The sequence below is a fragment of the Leuresthes tenuis genome, unplaced genomic scaffold (assembly GCF_036924035.1).
Source record: "Leuresthes tenuis unplaced genomic scaffold, fLeuTen1.0.hap1 SCAF_8, whole genome shotgun sequence".
Classification (NCBI taxonomy): Eukaryota; Metazoa; Chordata; class Actinopteri; order Atheriniformes; family Atherinopsidae; genus Leuresthes; species Leuresthes tenuis.
Window position 1 is genome coordinate 34,665,549 of NW_027325362.1, and position 13,321 is coordinate 34,678,869.

The 13,321-nt window shown below is 40.8% G+C and overlaps 1 protein-coding gene across 3 annotated transcripts in view; it reads right to left on the reverse strand.

Moving 5' to 3' along the window:
* ltbp1 (latent transforming growth factor beta binding protein 1) overlaps positions 1 to 13,321 on the reverse strand; it is a 174,550-nt gene that overhangs the window by 3,900 nt on the left and 157,329 nt on the right. For all 3 annotated transcript variants that reach the window (XM_072391566.1, XM_072391565.1, XM_072391564.1), the window contains 8 exons: positions 11,897 to 12,034; positions 10,609 to 10,770; positions 10,122 to 10,211; positions 9,638 to 9,766; positions 9,377 to 9,517; positions 4,198 to 4,338; positions 3,652 to 3,813; positions 3,037 to 3,198 (listed from right to left, as the gene is read on the reverse strand). In XM_072391566.1, coding sequence (XP_072247667.1) covers positions 3,037 to 3,198; positions 3,652 to 3,813; positions 4,198 to 4,338; positions 9,377 to 9,517; positions 9,638 to 9,766; positions 10,122 to 10,211; positions 10,609 to 10,770; positions 11,897 to 12,034 — 1,125 coding nt within the window. The remainder of the gene's footprint in view (positions 1 to 3,036; positions 3,199 to 3,651; positions 3,814 to 4,197; positions 4,339 to 9,376; positions 9,518 to 9,637; positions 9,767 to 10,121; positions 10,212 to 10,608; positions 10,771 to 11,896; positions 12,035 to 13,321) is intronic.

Here is a 13,321-nt window from a genome sequence, read left to right on the forward strand (position 1 = left end):
ATCCTGGGTCTTCCCAGGGGTCTCCTCCCAGTGAGATGTGCCCAGAATACCTCACCAGAGAGGCATCCCGAGCCATCTCATCTGGCTCCTCTCGAAGCGGAGGAGCAGCAGCTCTACTTCGAGCCCCTACCGGATGACCGAGCTTCTCTAGAGAGCTCAGACACACTGCGGAGGAAGCCCATTTCGGGCGCTTCTATTTGCGATCTTGTTCTTTCCGTCACTACCCACAGCTCGTGACCATGGGTGAGGGTAGGAACGCAGATTTACCGGTAAATTGATAGCTTCGCCTTCTGGTTCAGCTCCTTCTTTACCACGACAGGCTGATGCAGAGCCTGCATCACTGCTGACGGCGCACCGATCCGCCTGTCAATCTCCTGCTCCATTCGTCCCTCACTCTGGAACTCCTCCCCTTGGGGAAGGATCTCATTCCCAACCCGGAGAGGGCATTCCACCCTTTTCCGGCTGAGGACCATAGTCTCGGATTTGGAGGTGCTGATTCTCATCCCAGCCGCTTCACACTCGGCTGCAAACCATTCCAGTGAGAGCTGTAGATCACAGCCCGACGACGCTAACAAAACCACATCATCCACAAAAAGCAGGGACCCGATTCAGATGTCGCCAAACCAGATCCTCCTAACGCCCTGGCTGCACCTAGAAATTCTGTCCATAAAAATTATGAACAGAATCGGTGACAAAGGTCAGCCCTGACAGAATCCAACCCTCACCGGTAACAAATCTGACTTACTGCTAGCAATGTGGACCAAACTCAGAGACCGAACAGCCCTATCAAAGGGTCCGGCCCTCAGTACTGTGGGGAATGCTCCCAGGGACCGTGAGCATTCCTGAGGGACACGGTCGAACGCCTTCTCCAAGTCCACAAAACACATGCAGACTGGACTCCAGGACTCTGTTGAGGGTGTAGAGCTGGTTTACTGTTCCACGGCCAGGATGAAAACCACACTGTTCCTCCTGAATCCGAGATTCGACTATCTGACGGATCCTCCTCTCCAATACGCCTGAATAGACAAATTAAACGTGTCCTGAAGCATATTCACATGGTTAGCTAATGTGTTTAGCTAGTATTCACTAAATCTCAGTTACACTTAGCTTACCTTTCTTTATGCTTCCACTCTAAGTGCAGGTAAAAGTTGGACGTGGTCCCAGCCGTCTCTGTTGGCATTGCTTTACAAAATTTACATGTTGTGTTTTCTTTTGGTTGTAGCTGTGCATAAAAACTCTTTGTGGTTCAGGTAACCAAATTTTATTACAGATGAGTTGGCTGACATCTTCACACGGCCTCTTCTCCTGTCACTCACATTCACTTCCATGGGGGAGTGAAACATAGACATAATATAGAGCGGGAGGCGTGTATGGAAGTAAATCTGTGTCATCGGATTTTGAAAGAAAAAAGTGATTGGCACTTTTTCTAGCACTGAATATTTATGCATTGAAATTATATGTTTTTCAACGTTAAAATATTCAACTGTAAAAAATTCAATCTCAAAAAATTCAGCCACAAAAATTCAACCACAAAAAATTCAACCTCGAAAAATTCAACCGCAACATCCGAGAACCCAAGGAAGAGCAATCAATTCTATATTCAAGATCGGGAGTGTACGTCAAGCAAAAGGAGCGAGCACGAGTCACCCCAATACAACTTCGGCTTGACATGGTGACCATATTTTAGCCATGTCCAATAATAATGGGGCTTCGGTGAGTGTTTTAACTCTTCTTTATGCCATCAGTGTGGTTTGTCTCTGTAAGATTAAGTAATACACAGCTGACATTTGTACATTAACAGACATTTGTATTGGACATGAATTATTTGCGGTTGAATATTTTGCAGTTGAATATTTCAACGTTGAATTTTTTGCGGTTGAATATTTTAACGTTGAAAAACATTCAGATACATAATTTCAATGCATAAATATTCAGTGCTAGAAATTCAATCACTTTTTCTTTCAAAATGCGATGACACAGATTTACTTCCATAGGCGTGACAGCCATTAACGGTGACAACAATTTTAAATGATAAATGAGTCAAGTTATTGGTTTTACTCAAAGCAATGAGTTTTACGCAGAATCACAGTAATGATATTAACAAGTAAATCCAAAAATGCACAGGAAATTTATTGATATCCCCACAGTTGTGGTCTCGACCGGTCTTGAAATAAAATCCCAAGTCTGTTTTTTTCGATGCCGAGATAAGATCAAGTAAAAATGCAGTCGATTCTGAGACAAGACCTTCAAAAAGTAGTCTCGAGACCAAGATCGATCTCGAGTACTACAACGCTACAGTTTCTGTTCTGTTTGTAATTTGAGATCTAGGAAAACCAAATAAACACGTTTCCTTTTCTCTATTTCACCAAAGTATTTCAGTTTCACTTTTAGTGCACCTGATTGATGGTAAATTGTGGATTAGAAAACATGCTCATGTACAAGCATAAATGTCATGACTCAGATTTAGAAAAGAGAGCAAAAAGAACATGTTTTTCCAGGTAGTTTTATGCAATCGTCCTCGTCCTTGACACTCATTGTGTCACAAGGTGGCAGCAAAGTGCTGTCAAATAGATCAGTTTTTGTCACCAGAGACATTTTATCACAATCAGTCATAACAAAAAGCCTCTAACACACAGATTAAGCAAGACTGATTATTTCATTTCAACACACCTGTAAAATATTGGATAAAGGCAGCAAGTGATGGTTATACAACTGTAACCTTTCAAAAACTGTAGGTTCTAAACTGCAGAAATTGTTTGCAACTGGATGCCCAAAGTTTTTGGATGTGGTCAGTGAAGACTGACCCTTGTTGTCTGATCCCATGAAGGAGCTACTCTAGCACAAATTGCTCAAAATTCAAATATTGATTATGATAACGTTTTCTTTTAGTCTATGATTGGAAGCCACATCTTTAGACCACTCCACGAGTATGTGTCCTTTTGTGAAGATGTGATTAAAAGTTTGCATGTGAAAACTGTGCATTTCAGTGTTTTTCCTCTGTTGATGTAAAGGATGCAGGAACAAAGATATACTCACGCTCTTCATTCTCATAAAAGGGTGGGATAAGCTGCTGCTCAGGTGATGGGGAATAGTCTGGGCTTACTTCATATTCATGAACTGGACTGTCAACAAGGGCGTCATGACCGTACGGGCGCCTCCCCCCACCCAAAGGAAGGTTACACATGGACGCATAGTCCTCTATGATTGAAAGATGGAGAGATGATCAGGGAAACAAAGAACAAATCACTGAATAATAAATGTCTACGGAGCCTGGCACCAGGAGAAAAAAAACCAATACAGTCGAAAACCTAGATTGGCATGTTTTATCTCTCTTACACTGCGAGTTGTGCAGAGTGCTGAAAGCACTCAGTGTCGCATGATATTTTCACTGCCAATCACATAAATGTATTTTTTAAGCCGTGTGTAACAAATTTTTGCAGTCCAACGTTTCCTGAATTCTTTGTTGTGAACAGACAAAACTACGTTAGTGTTCAGAGCTTTTGTGCTTCAGATCGCATGTCTATTCACTTTATTCATTTTGAACTGTGTTTCCTGTTTGGCCCTCTTTTTGAGTAATTTATGTATTACGTGTATTTATGTATTATGTAAATAGTTTGACATTTAAGTTCCAGCAGTGTGTGTGGTGTGTACCTGAATCTCTGGGGGGACACAAGGCACAGTCCATGCCCCAGGCTTCCCCGTGCAGACAGCAGCATTCTGTGTATGTGGTCTTCTTGTTGGGACCGAGCGGCTGTGTGCATGTCAGGTTGTCTGTCAACATCTGCCAGCAGATCTGCTCTGCCTCAAGATGCTCTACAAACACACACAGTGTGACATCAGCACAGTCTCAAACTTGGCTTAATAAAGTCAATACACTGTGTCAAAACTGATCAACCGTTTACTCTTCACATCTTTAGACTGATAATTACAGACAGAAAAGTGAAGCAGAAAGCATAAAAAAAATGTATTTTTTCCCATTGTAAAATGGTCCCATTGTAGTTAGCTTATGAGCATACAAATTATAGTGGATATACTGGATATAGTGCAGGGGGTGTGCCAAGAATAAGTTGATTTTGGAGAATGATCTGAGGAGTCTGTGACTGTGTGGAAACACAAACACCCACTCCCTCTGTGAGATGAGTCATCCACTCACCGAGTTAGTAGTAGTAGTAGTAGTAGTAGTAAAATAAAACTCACCAGCCACATCAGGGACTAAGACACAGCGGCTACTGTTGGGGTCCAACACCATAGGGTGTGTACAGAAGCACATGTATGAACCATCTGTATTCAGACACTGTCCGCCATCACATACCGACTCCTCCAAACACTCGTTGATATCTTCAGGATAGAGAAGTAAATACACATTGATCAACCGTTTACTCTTCACATCTTTAGACTGATAATTACAGACAGAAAAGTGAAGCAGAAAGCATAAACGATTGGCTGACGGCTTTGCGGTAAGACGTATTGCATCACTTCCTGTTGCTTTGTGTGTGCACTGTGACAGTTCTCGCTCTTCTTGAACTACTAATAATCACCTTATTTCTCCCTATAATTTACACATCTTGCATAGTTAACTCTATCCCATACTTGTTATATTCTAACGCTCACTCTTACAGATCTTTAGTTTTTATTTTTCACTTTTTAGCGGTGTGTCTGGTTCTCTAGCTTAGCATGGCTACCAGTTCTCTTCCTCTATCTCCTGCTTTCACCTGCTCCGTGTGTCAGATGTTTAGTTACTCCTCTGCCTCCTTTAGTGGTAATGGTACATGTAACAAATGTAGTCTTTTTGTAGTTTTGGAGGCAAGATTATCTGAATTGGAAGCTCGGCTCTGCACTGTTGAAAACCACCCGATAGCGAGCCAGGCCCCTTTAGTCAGTGCGGAGCCACCTAGCGTAGCTAGCTCTGTTAGTCGTCCCCGAGCAGATCCCGAGCAGCCGGGACTTAAGAGTGGCTGGGTGACTGTCAGGAAGAGGAGTCATAGTCCTAAAGTCAAGCCCGTGGTTCACCATCAACCTGTCCACGTTTCAATTAGATTTTCCCCACTCAGCGACACACCCGCTGAGGAGAAAACCCTGGTAATTGGCAGCTCTATAGTCAGAAACGTGGCATTAGCGACACCAGCGACCATAGTCAAATGCATTCCAGGGGCCAGAGCGGGCGACATAGAATCCTATTTAAAACTGCTGGCTAAGGATAAACGTAAATACGGTAAAATAGTTATTCACGTCGGCGGTAATGACACCCGGTTACGCCAATCGGAGGTCACTAAAATTAATGTTGCATCGGTGTGTAATTTTGCCAAAACAATGTCGGACTCCGTAGTTTTCTCTGGACCCCTGCCAAATCTGACCAGTGATGACATGTTTAGCCGCATGTCCTCATTCAATCGCTGGTTGTCTAGATGGTGTCCAGCAAACAACGTGGGCTACATAGATAATTGGCAATCTTTCTGGAGAAAACCTGGTCTGATGAGGAGAGACGGCATCCATCCCACTTTGGAAGGAGCTCTTCTCGTTTCTAAAAATATGGACGAATTTATTAGTCATCCAAAAACATGACATCCCAGGGTTGAGACCAGGATGCAGAGTTGTAGTCTTACACACTTCTCTGCGGCTTCCCGTCTGATGCTGCCCCCCCCTCAATCAAAAAACACAAAAGGAGCAAATCCTCTTGTGCAAAAAAAAATTAAACAAAAACTTTAACTGAACAAAAACATCAAACTATTAAATGTGGTTTGCTGAATATTAGATTTCTCCCTTCGAAGTCTCTGTTAGTGAATGATTTGATCTGTGGTCATCATATTGATATATTTTGTCTTACAGAAACCTGGCTGCAGCAGGAGGATCATGTTAGCATTAATGAATCAACTCCCTCTGACTATTTGAATGTTCACGTTCCTCGAACCACAGGCAGAGGAGGAGGAGTGGCAGCTATCTTCAGATCAGGGTTACTAATCAGTCCTAGACCCAAGATTAGTTTTAGCTCTTTTGAATCTCTGATTCTCAGTTTTTCCCACCCAAAGTGGAAATCACAAAAACGTCTTGTGTTTGTTGTTGTGTATCGTCCACCTGGCCCTTATTCTGAGTTTCTGTCTGAATTCTCAGGGTTTTTATCCCAGTTAGTGCTGAGTACAGATAAAGTCATTGTAATGGGTGACTTTAATATTCATGTAGATGTTGAAAATGACAGCCTAAATATTAACTTTAATTCTATATTAGACTCTATTGGATTTTCTCAAAGTGTTCACAGACCTACTCACTGCCTTAATCATACCCTTGACCTTGTGCTGACTTATGGCATTGAGAGTGAACAGTTAACAGTGTTCCCTCATAACCCTGTCTTGTCTGACCATTTTTTAATAACTTTTGAATTTACATTACGTGACTACACGGTTTCTGAGAAGAATTCTACATATAGAAGGTGTCTGTCAGAGAATGCTGTAACCAGATTTAAAGAGTTGATTTCATCATCCTTTTCTTCACTGCCATGTGCTGATAAGACAGAGGACGGCTACCTAAATTTTGCTCCAGTAGAACTTGACTCTCTTGTTGACAGCACTACAGCTTCAATGCGTACAACACTGGACAATGTTGCCCCTCTGAAAAGGAAGGTAATCAGTCAGAAGAGGTTGGCTCCTTGGTATAATTCACAGCTGCGTGCGTTAAAGCAGACTGCAAGAAAGCTGGAGAGACAGTGGCGTTCCTCTAATTTAGAAGAGTCTCAATTAGTCTGGAAAGATAGTTTAATAACGTATAAGAAAGCACTTCGTAAAGCTAGAACTGCTTATTATTCATTATTGATAGAAGAGAATAAGAATAATTCCAGGTTTCTTTTCAGCACTGTTGCCAGGCTGACAAAGATTCCGAGCTCTGTTGAGCCATGTATTCCTTTAACTCTCAGCAGTGATGATTTCATGAGATTCTTTATCAATAAAATTGTTTCTATCAGAGAGAAGATTAATGGAATCCTTCCCACTATTATCACTGATGTATCATCAAGTAGAGCAGCTTTAGAAGTATCTTTCGAACCTGAATTGTATTTAGACGGCTTCTGTCCAGTTGATCTTTCTGAGCTAACAACAGCAATAGTCTCTTCTAAACCATCAAGTTGTATTTTAGACCCAATCCCAACCAGACTGTTCAAGGAGGTTTTCCCCTTAATTGACACTTCCATATTGGATTTGATCAATCGGTCTTTGATGATAGGATATGTACCTCAGACTTTTAAGGTTGCTGTAATTAAACCTTTACTTAAAAAACCTACTCTTGATTCAGAAGTGTTGGCTAATTATCGACCTATATCCAATCTCCCTTTTTTGTCGAAAGTTCTTGAAAAAATAGTTGCAGTTCAACTTTGTGATCATTTACATAGAAATAATCTGTTTGAAGAGTTTCAGTCAGGATTCAGAGTGCATCATAGCACAGAAACAGCACTGGTGAAAGTTACCAATGATCTCCTGTTAGCTTCTGATAGCGGACTTGTTTCTGTGCTTGTCCTGTTGGATCTCAGTGCTGCATTTGATACGATCGATCACAGCATTCTGTTACAGAGACTTGAACATGTTATTGGGATTAAAGGAACTGCATTAGGCTGGTTTAAGTCATATTTATCTGATAGATTCCAGTTTGTTCTTGTAAATGAAGAATCTTCCTCACACGTTGAAGTAAGTCATGGAGTTCCTCAGGGTTCTGTGCTTGGACCGATTCTTTTTACTTTATACATGCTTCCATTAGGTAACATTATCAGACAGCATGGCATAAATTTCCATTGTTATGCTGATGATACTCAGCTGTACTTATCTATGAAACCAGATGAAACCAACAGGTTGGTCAGACTACAAGCCTGTCTTAAAGACATAAAGACCTGGATGACTCAGAACTGTCTGCTTTTAAATTCAGACAAAACTGAAGTTGTTCTCTTTGGACCTGAGCGCTTCAGGGAGAAATTGTCTAGTTATATAGTTACTCTAGATGGTATTTCCTTGGCTTCTAGTTCTACAGTGAGGAACCTTGGAGTTATTTTTGACCAGAATTTATCATTTGACGCACATATAAAACTGGTTTCTAGGACTGCCTTCTTTCACCTTCGTAATATTGCTAAAATCAGGAACATCCTGTCTCAGGGTGATGCAGAGAAACTAGTCCATGCATTTGTTTCTTCAAGATTGGACCATTGTAATTCCTTATTATTGGGCTGTCCCACATATTCTCTGAAAAGCCTCCAGCTGATCCAAAATGCTGCAGCCAGAGTTCTGATGAGAACTAACAGGAGAGATCATGTTTCTCCAGTTTTAGCTTCTCTTCATTGGCTCCCTGTTAAATTCAGAATAGAATTTAAGATTCTTCTCCTCACATATAAAGTTCTTAATGACCGAGCTCCATCATATCTTAAAGATCTCATTGTAAGATATTGTCCTAACAGAGCACTTCGCTCCCAAACTGCAGGTTTACTTGTTGTTCCCAGAGTTTCTAAAAGTAGAATGGGAGGTAGAGCCTTCAGTTATCAGGCCCCTCTCTTGTGGAATAAGCTGCCAGTAAATGTCCGGGAAGCAGACACCCTTTCCACTTTTAAGATTAGGCTTAAAACTTTCCTTTTCGATAAAGCTTATAGTTAGGGATGGCTCAGGTAATCCTGAAACATCCCATAGTTAAGCTGCTATAGGCTTAGACTGCTGGGGGACCTCATCTGTCACACCTTTCCTCACTTTGCTCTCTTTTTCCCCCTGTTTAATTTCTCAATTGATTTTATGTACATGTGACATTATTGTGGTTATTAACTTGTGTTTCCCTGTTCCAACAGATATCCTTTGAATGGCGTTATGGTGTTTTTCCCCCCTCTTTTCCCTCTTTTCTGTCTTCTCAAACCCCAGTTTCTTCCTGTTAAAAGGGAGTCGTTCCTTTCCACAGTCACCACAGGCACGCTCAGGACGGGAGATTGGACTGAAGACAAGTTTCGGTGCAATCTGTTGGTTTCCTTAGCTAGGATATTAATTTTTTGAATTGGCTCTATATTAATTAATTGGATTATGATTACAATGAATTGAATTCCAATTGGCTTGAATTGGACTATATTACTTAAGTGCCTTGAGATGACAATTGTTGTAATCTGGCGCTATATAAATAAAATTGAATTGAAAATTGAATTGAATTGAATACATTTTTTTATTATTTGGAGTCCCATTATTATGCTTATGAGCATACAAATTATAGTGGATATACTGGATATAGTGCAGGGGGTGTGCCAAGAATAAGTTGATTTTGGAGAATGATCTGAGGAGTCTGTGACTGTCTGGAAACACAAACACCCACTCCCTCTGTGAGATGAGTCATCCACTCACCGAGTTAGTAGTAGTAGTAGTAAAATAAAACTCACCAGCCACATCAGGGACTAAGACACAGCGGCTACTGTTGGGGTCCAACACCATAGGGTGTGTACAGAAGCACATGTATGAACCATCTGTATTCAGACACTGTCCGCCATCACATACCGACTCCTCCAAACACTCGTTGATATCTTCAGGATAGAGAAGTAAATACACATTTCATAGAAAAAAAACACAAATTAGTCAGAGGATATCATCAAACCAGAACAACTGGAAACTATGCCTGTATTCAGACATGCACACACACTGACCTCTGCACTCCAGCTTGACTGAGTCGTAGTCCTGTCCAGTCTTGCAGTAACACTCATAGCTGCCCTCAGTGTTCAGGCAGAAGCCTCCTTTACACACCTCCTGACCAAACAGTGTGCATTCGTCTGCATCTACAAACAGCCAGAGAAACACTGCTTTAACACATCAGCAAAATCACTGGGTGTGGTGCAATTCTTCCCACTTAGTCTACATATCCACCAACTTTGTATCATGTGATCTTGTTTGGCACATCTTGAAGTGAAATAAGTACACAAAGAGCTACTAGAAAACAGTTCTAACTATTTTTCAAAATGACATTACCACAAACTACAATCACTTTCCAAATAACAAAACATCAGTTGTGAATAGACATTTGGCTTAAAGCTGCATTTTGGAAAACTGTATCACAACCTTATCTGCGAGACCTACTATATAAGCATCATACATGATAGTTGTATGATGTGAAGTTATTTACAATCATCTTACCTTTGTAGCTGTCAGAATTGGGTATTCTATACAGCATGTCTCCACTGGGAATAAAACCTCTTCCGGATGGACACATCTGGCTAAACTGGTCTAAAAGTGGAAAATCGTGGAGATCCAGATGTCAGGTGTTCATTGTACTGAAATGTGTGTTTGCATTAATGCAGTACTGTAAAGTAAAGACACACTGGTCTCTGGTACTCTGTGCAATGAAAATCAGAATAAATGCATCTACATCCAGAATTTTTAGCAGCATAACATCTTATTCAAACTTCCTCTTATTCCCAAAGAAACTTTTACATTTTGGTGAATGTCAAAGGAAGTTAAGGTGGTAAGTATTATGGGCTGACTCATATTTCTCCTCTGCAGATATATCAACAACTATTGGCATTAGTGGATATTGTCATCACTGTATTGCTAAAATATAACACAAGGAGCATCTTGCATCCATTAATGGTGTGTCAAACGTCTTCCACCTCCCCTGACTCACCTGTACCATTGACAGGACAAGGATAGACCTCACAGTTGTCCCCCCAGCCTGCTCCCAGAGTGCAGCAGCACTCCTGCAGTGTTACATGAGTAGTCAGCACACTCTCACATAGGTTCTCGTTGTTCAGATGATAATAGCACTCCTTTCGCTCCACTGAGGAAGCTGAGAGATGAATGGAGGAACAGGAAATGAACACAAAACGGGTGAAATTGATCTCTGCCAGCCTTCTCCAACTTTTACTGCAACAACAATCAAGACTTTTCACGCCCCGTTGAATTCCATTTGACATTCAGACATTTTTTTTATTGTCTGTGTCATACTCAACTAAACTTCCCACTGCTGTAGAATTCTCACGAGAACATTTGATGGTGCAAGTGTAGTTTTCTTTATGAAAGATATTCTGAAATGACTTATAGTAGACAGAGGCAGTGTGTGGACTTTGTTTTCTTTGTAGCCAAAATCTGCACAACAGTGAAGAACTTGGGTAAGGTTGCCAAGGTAACAGTACATGTAATATATTGGAAAAAGGCATGAATGTTGTAAGTGCAATTCACATCAAGTGTGCAGATGGCAGTTATTTTAACCTCCATTTATAAAAGCAAATTGACATGGAGCAAACTAGCTTGACAGATGTTTACAATTAATATGAGTATGGGCAACAGCCCAGGACAGTCATGACTGAGGCAGATGGCCTGTGTAACATTTACAGGGTGTGTTATTTTGGCTGTGCAGGAGGCGAGACTATGAAACCTCTTAAAAATCTTTACAAATGAAGTCACCCGTGTAAAACAGGTTAAACCATATCAGAAAGATTTTTGGACTTCTAATTAGCAGTGTGATACACCTTTATAGTTAAGATGTGTTATATTTGAGGAGCAGGTCCAGGACTGCAGCACACAGAAAATAAATATGAATAGGACCATGTTTGAGAATCATCAGCCTCTCATTTTCATTACTAGCTTCCAAAGTCACATTAATGTTGTAAATGTCACTTAACACTATTTGAGCCTGTCTTGGTGGTGTAAATTATTTGAGGATTTTTAGAAAAAAAATTCCTGAGACTTCTTATATCAAATATTCCACAATAGAAGGCTGCCAGTTAAACAAACAATTTTGTTAAATGAATAAAACATCTCACAGTTACATGACATGTACATTAAAGTATGACATCTGTTTGTTCTTTCATGGTTACAGTTTTACATCGTGTGTTTGGTCATGTTCAGTTGAGCACAATAAAAACAGCAGTGAACTTCAACATCTTCAGCGTCACTGTCAGTGTGTAGGTTACCTGTGGGAGTGGGCTCACACATGGCGATCATGACGTTGTAGTCCTGGCCACTGGGACACATGCAGAGGAAGGAACCATCCATGTTCACACACTGGGCCTCTCCACAAACACTACTCAGCAGTTCACATTCATTCACATCTGCAGAGAAAAAAAGCGTTGATAAATGGAGCCCTTGACTATTCCTTCCCACATGTTCTCATAAAAATGCTTCAGTGACAAGGCTGAGAATCACAAGGAGATGAACAATATGAATATGATATGTAAAAGAAAATCTAGCAGTTATGGAGCAGGAGTTACAACTCCTGAACTGACTTTGGACTGAGCAACATCTAGGATTCCCGCAAAGTCCATGCAAACTGGATCAGATCTTAAAATAACATCTGCCTAAAACGAAGCTTATCTGAAAATATTTCAAATGCATGTTTTCATTATCATTGAGTTAGCTTGCTGGAGGAGACAATCAGGTCACCAGTTCAAATGTAACTGACCTATCCAAAAGTTAAAGTCTCTGAATGGCTTAAAGAGAGGAACAGTAAACTCTGAATTGTAGCTGCACTGAAAAAATCTGCATGGAATGGGCCAAAATTCCCACACAATGTTTGTGAGTCCGACCACATGGATGTTCCATTTCCCTCCATCCATACCAAGCCCAGATGCCAAATTTTGTTTCAGAAATCTAAAAAACATTGACCCAGACACCCTGAGAGTGGACCACCAGCATCTGGAAACGGCACTGGTGAAAGTTACCAATGATCTCCTGTTAGCTTCTGATAGCGGACTTGTGTCTGTGCTTGTCCTGTTGGATCTCAGTGCTGCATTTGATACGATCGATCACAGCATTCTGTTACAGAGACTTGAACATGTTATTGGGATTAAAGGAACTGCATTAGGCTGGTTTAAGTCATATTTATCTGATAGATTCCAGTTTGTTCTTGTAAATGAAGAATCTTCCTCACACGTTGGAGTAAGTCATGGAGTTCCTCAGGGTTCTGTGCTTGGACCAATTCTTTTTACTTTATACATCCTTCCATTAGGTAACATTATTAGACAGCATGGCATAAATTTCCATTGTTATGCTGATGATACTCAGCTGTACTTATCTATGAAACCAGATGAAACCAACAGGTTGGTCAGACTACAAGCCTGTCTTAAAGACATAAAGACCTGGATGACTCAGAACTGTCTGCTTTTAAATTCAGACAAAACTGAAGTTGTTCTCTTTGGACCTGAGCGCTTCAGGGAGAAATTGTCTAGTTATATAGTTACTCTAGATGGTATTTCCTTGGCTTCTAGTTCTACAGTGAGGAACCTTGGAGTTATTTTTGACCAGAATTTATCATTTGACGCACATATAAAACTGGTTTCTAGGACTGCCTTCTTTCACCTTTGTAATATTGCTAAAATCAGGAACATCCTGTCTCAGGG